At 41.0% G+C, this 2,780-nt stretch overlaps 1 protein-coding gene across 1 annotated transcript in view; it reads right to left on the bottom strand.

Annotated features, from left to right (window-relative positions):
* Positions 1-498: 498 nt before the first annotated feature.
* adamts18 (ADAM metallopeptidase with thrombospondin type 1 motif, 18) overlaps positions 499-2,780 on the bottom strand; it is a 96,723-nt gene continuing 94,441 nt past the window's right edge. Inside the window, exons 21-22 of the mRNA XM_037694163.1 lie at positions 2,744-2,750; positions 499-922 (exon numbers count right to left, since the gene is read on the bottom strand). Of these exons, the coding sequence (XP_037550091.1) occupies positions 807-922; positions 2,744-2,750 (123 nt within the window). The 3' untranslated portion in view covers positions 499-806. The remainder of the gene's footprint in view (positions 923-2,743; positions 2,751-2,780) is intronic.

Here is a 2,780-nt window from a genome sequence, read left to right as displayed (position 1 = left end):
TCACCTCATTTTGCCGCCAATCGATAGAGAGAATGCGGGGAAGAGAAGAGAGACAGATAGACGGTCAAGTTATTTACCATACTGATACAGGACAGATAAAGACGACCATTACAGCACAGCTGAATAAAATGTTTTAACCACACAGATAGGCATGTTTTCACTGCATTATCATGAATGGAACAGACAGGGGGAAAGGGTCCTATTGTGCGTCAGCAGTAACAAACAGGGAAAGTAGAGATTGTGGGAGAGAAGTGCTGATCACTGATTACTAACACCTCATCTAAAATCTCATCACATGGATCCAGAGGTGACTGGAACAAACCTGCAGCACGCTGAAAAGCCGTGTCAGTCCGCCGCACGCCTGAACAAAATGTCAAATGACGTGTCACAACTCATAATAACTTAAAAAAGGCATATCAAACCAGATGCCTTTAAATGTACAACATGTAAAGAAGCTAACCACTAGGTCTTGTTCTTATGATGGCTTTCTAGGTTCAAAGGTTTCAAAAAGACAATACATATATATTACATCAACAAAGTCTTCAGGTGGGAGTTTTGCCGTTTCTCAACTTTAAATGCAATCAGGGACTGTGTGACACTGTCTTTGCGGAGCAACATCAGCAGCCAAACTGTTCTCTTCAGCAGAGTCCATGCATTCTTTTCCTTTTACTTCTTCACAAAACGCATCGGTCAAGTACTCCAGGAGGAAAACACACATTCTTGGTGCGCAGTTCTGTGTGTGGCGAGTAAGCTAGTGGTTTCTGTGGCAGTGTTTCCTTCAGAGGCCACACGCCGCAGACACAGCTCTACAGTTTCTTGCTGGAGCAGGATTTGCAGCACTGCTGTCCATAGAACTTATGGGTGCAAACGCCATGTTGGGGAACCAAGTGGCACCAGCTGAAGTGGTCAACGCAAGGTTCATCTGCAGAGACAACAGAAGCATGGTGTGGTTGAAGCAAACTGCAAGGAATTGTTGTTATAATGATTATTGTGGAGGTGGATCTTTTACTGTGCATTAGAAAGAGCTAATATATTGCACCAATTAAATGAGGAAATAGTGTTTGAAGGCTACAGACATTTGAGTTATATGTTACTGATAAGCTTATGTTTTACTAATGATAAGAGATTAATCCAAGACTGGTGTTTTGCACTAATAAATGCTAACACGTATGCTAAATTGTATATCTTATGAAAGTCTAGTTTTTTGTTTAATATATTCACTCCCTTCAGCCATATCTAAAATAGTCTGTTACCAATCTCGGGATAGTTTTAGACTCTGACTTTTAAGTTTAATAAGCAGATAAATTCTGTTCTTCAAAAAAGCTTCTTTCATCTAAAGCAGATAGCTAAGCTCAAGTCCGTGCTGTCCAGATCCGACCTTGAAAAATTAGTCCATGCATTTATTACAACCCGGCTGGACTACTGTAGCTTGCTTTATGCTGGGGTCAGTCAGGTCTCTCTCTCACGTCTTCAGCTTGTCCAAAATGCAGCGGCTCGGCTACTAACAGGAACTTGCAGGTTTGAGCACATTACTCCAGTTCTGTCCTCTCTTCACTGGCTTCCTGTACGTGTCAGAGTTGATTTTAAAATTCTCCTGCTGACATTTAAGTGCATTAACGGCCTTGCACCCTCATACCTCTCCGACCTCCTTCATCCTTATGCTCCTTCTCGGGCCTTGAGATCATCAGACCAGCTGCTTTTGGCCGTACCTAAAACCAGGCTAAAGTTCAGAGGAGATCAAGTGTTTTCAGTCATGGGCCCTAAACTCTGGAATAATCTGCCCATCAACATTCGACAGGCCACCTCAGTCTCTATTTTTAAATCCCTTCTCAAAACACATCTGTACTCATTGGCATTTAACACAGGGTGATCTCATTTGGTATTTCGTTGTTGATGATTGAGTATATCCATTTTGCTTTTACTCCCTGACATTTAACGCAGGGTGATTTGATTTAGTATTTCATTGTTTCTCATTATATTTCATGTTTTTATGCTTTTATTCATGTTGCTGTAATATCTTGTTATTAATATTTGGTCCTGTGATATTTTTTGGTAAGCACTTTGATAACAGTTACTGTTTTAAAGGTGCTATATAAATAAATGTGACTTGACTTGACTAGTCCCTTGCTACTTTGCGGTTCGACTTTCGAGGACCCGTTCTTTCGCAGGTTTTCAACGATTGTCAACTTTAATATTACTCATGTGACTGGGACGGTACGGGATAAAAAGTTAGCGTGAAAAAAATCTTCAGACAGGTGCCGCCATTTTGTAGTTTTCTTTCAATAGGCATACACTCTATCACCTGTCAAAAGAACTTCACTACCCAGAAGCCAACAGTGCTTCCAGCCGCTGCTTTCTGATGAAATGGAGGGGAAAGTTTTGCAACACAAATCTACGGTATCTATGAAGCTCACAGAACTGACAGGAAAGTCACAAACAATCCTGAAGCTTCCTGAAGCTCAATTATCCACGAGAACATCAACCTGGATGGGGCAGCGGGTTTCATCACTGCAGGGTAGGTCTGCTGAACCTGAACCGAGCTGCTAGTCTGCAGAGCTGGTGAGTAAAACTTTGCAGTACTGTACAGTGCATATACGTATGGTGTTAAAGTAAGTTTAAGAGTTTAGAATATTGCAAGAGTGTGGGAAGGGTTTATAAAGCCTTATAAAATATATATAAATACTAAAATAAATATAGTGTTCCTACTTTGCGGTTTTTCACTTATCGCGGAGCTTCAGGGTACAGATCCCCTGCAATAAACAAGGGATTACTGAATATTA

This window comes from Nematolebias whitei, chromosome 2 (genome assembly GCF_014905685.2).
Source record: "Nematolebias whitei isolate Nwh7 chromosome 2, NemWhi1, whole genome shotgun sequence".
Taxonomy (NCBI): Eukaryota; Metazoa; Chordata; class Actinopteri; order Cyprinodontiformes; family Rivulidae; genus Nematolebias; species Nematolebias whitei.
The sequence above is the reverse complement of the archived record's forward strand: the minus strand, read 5'-3'. Positions and strand labels throughout refer to the sequence as shown.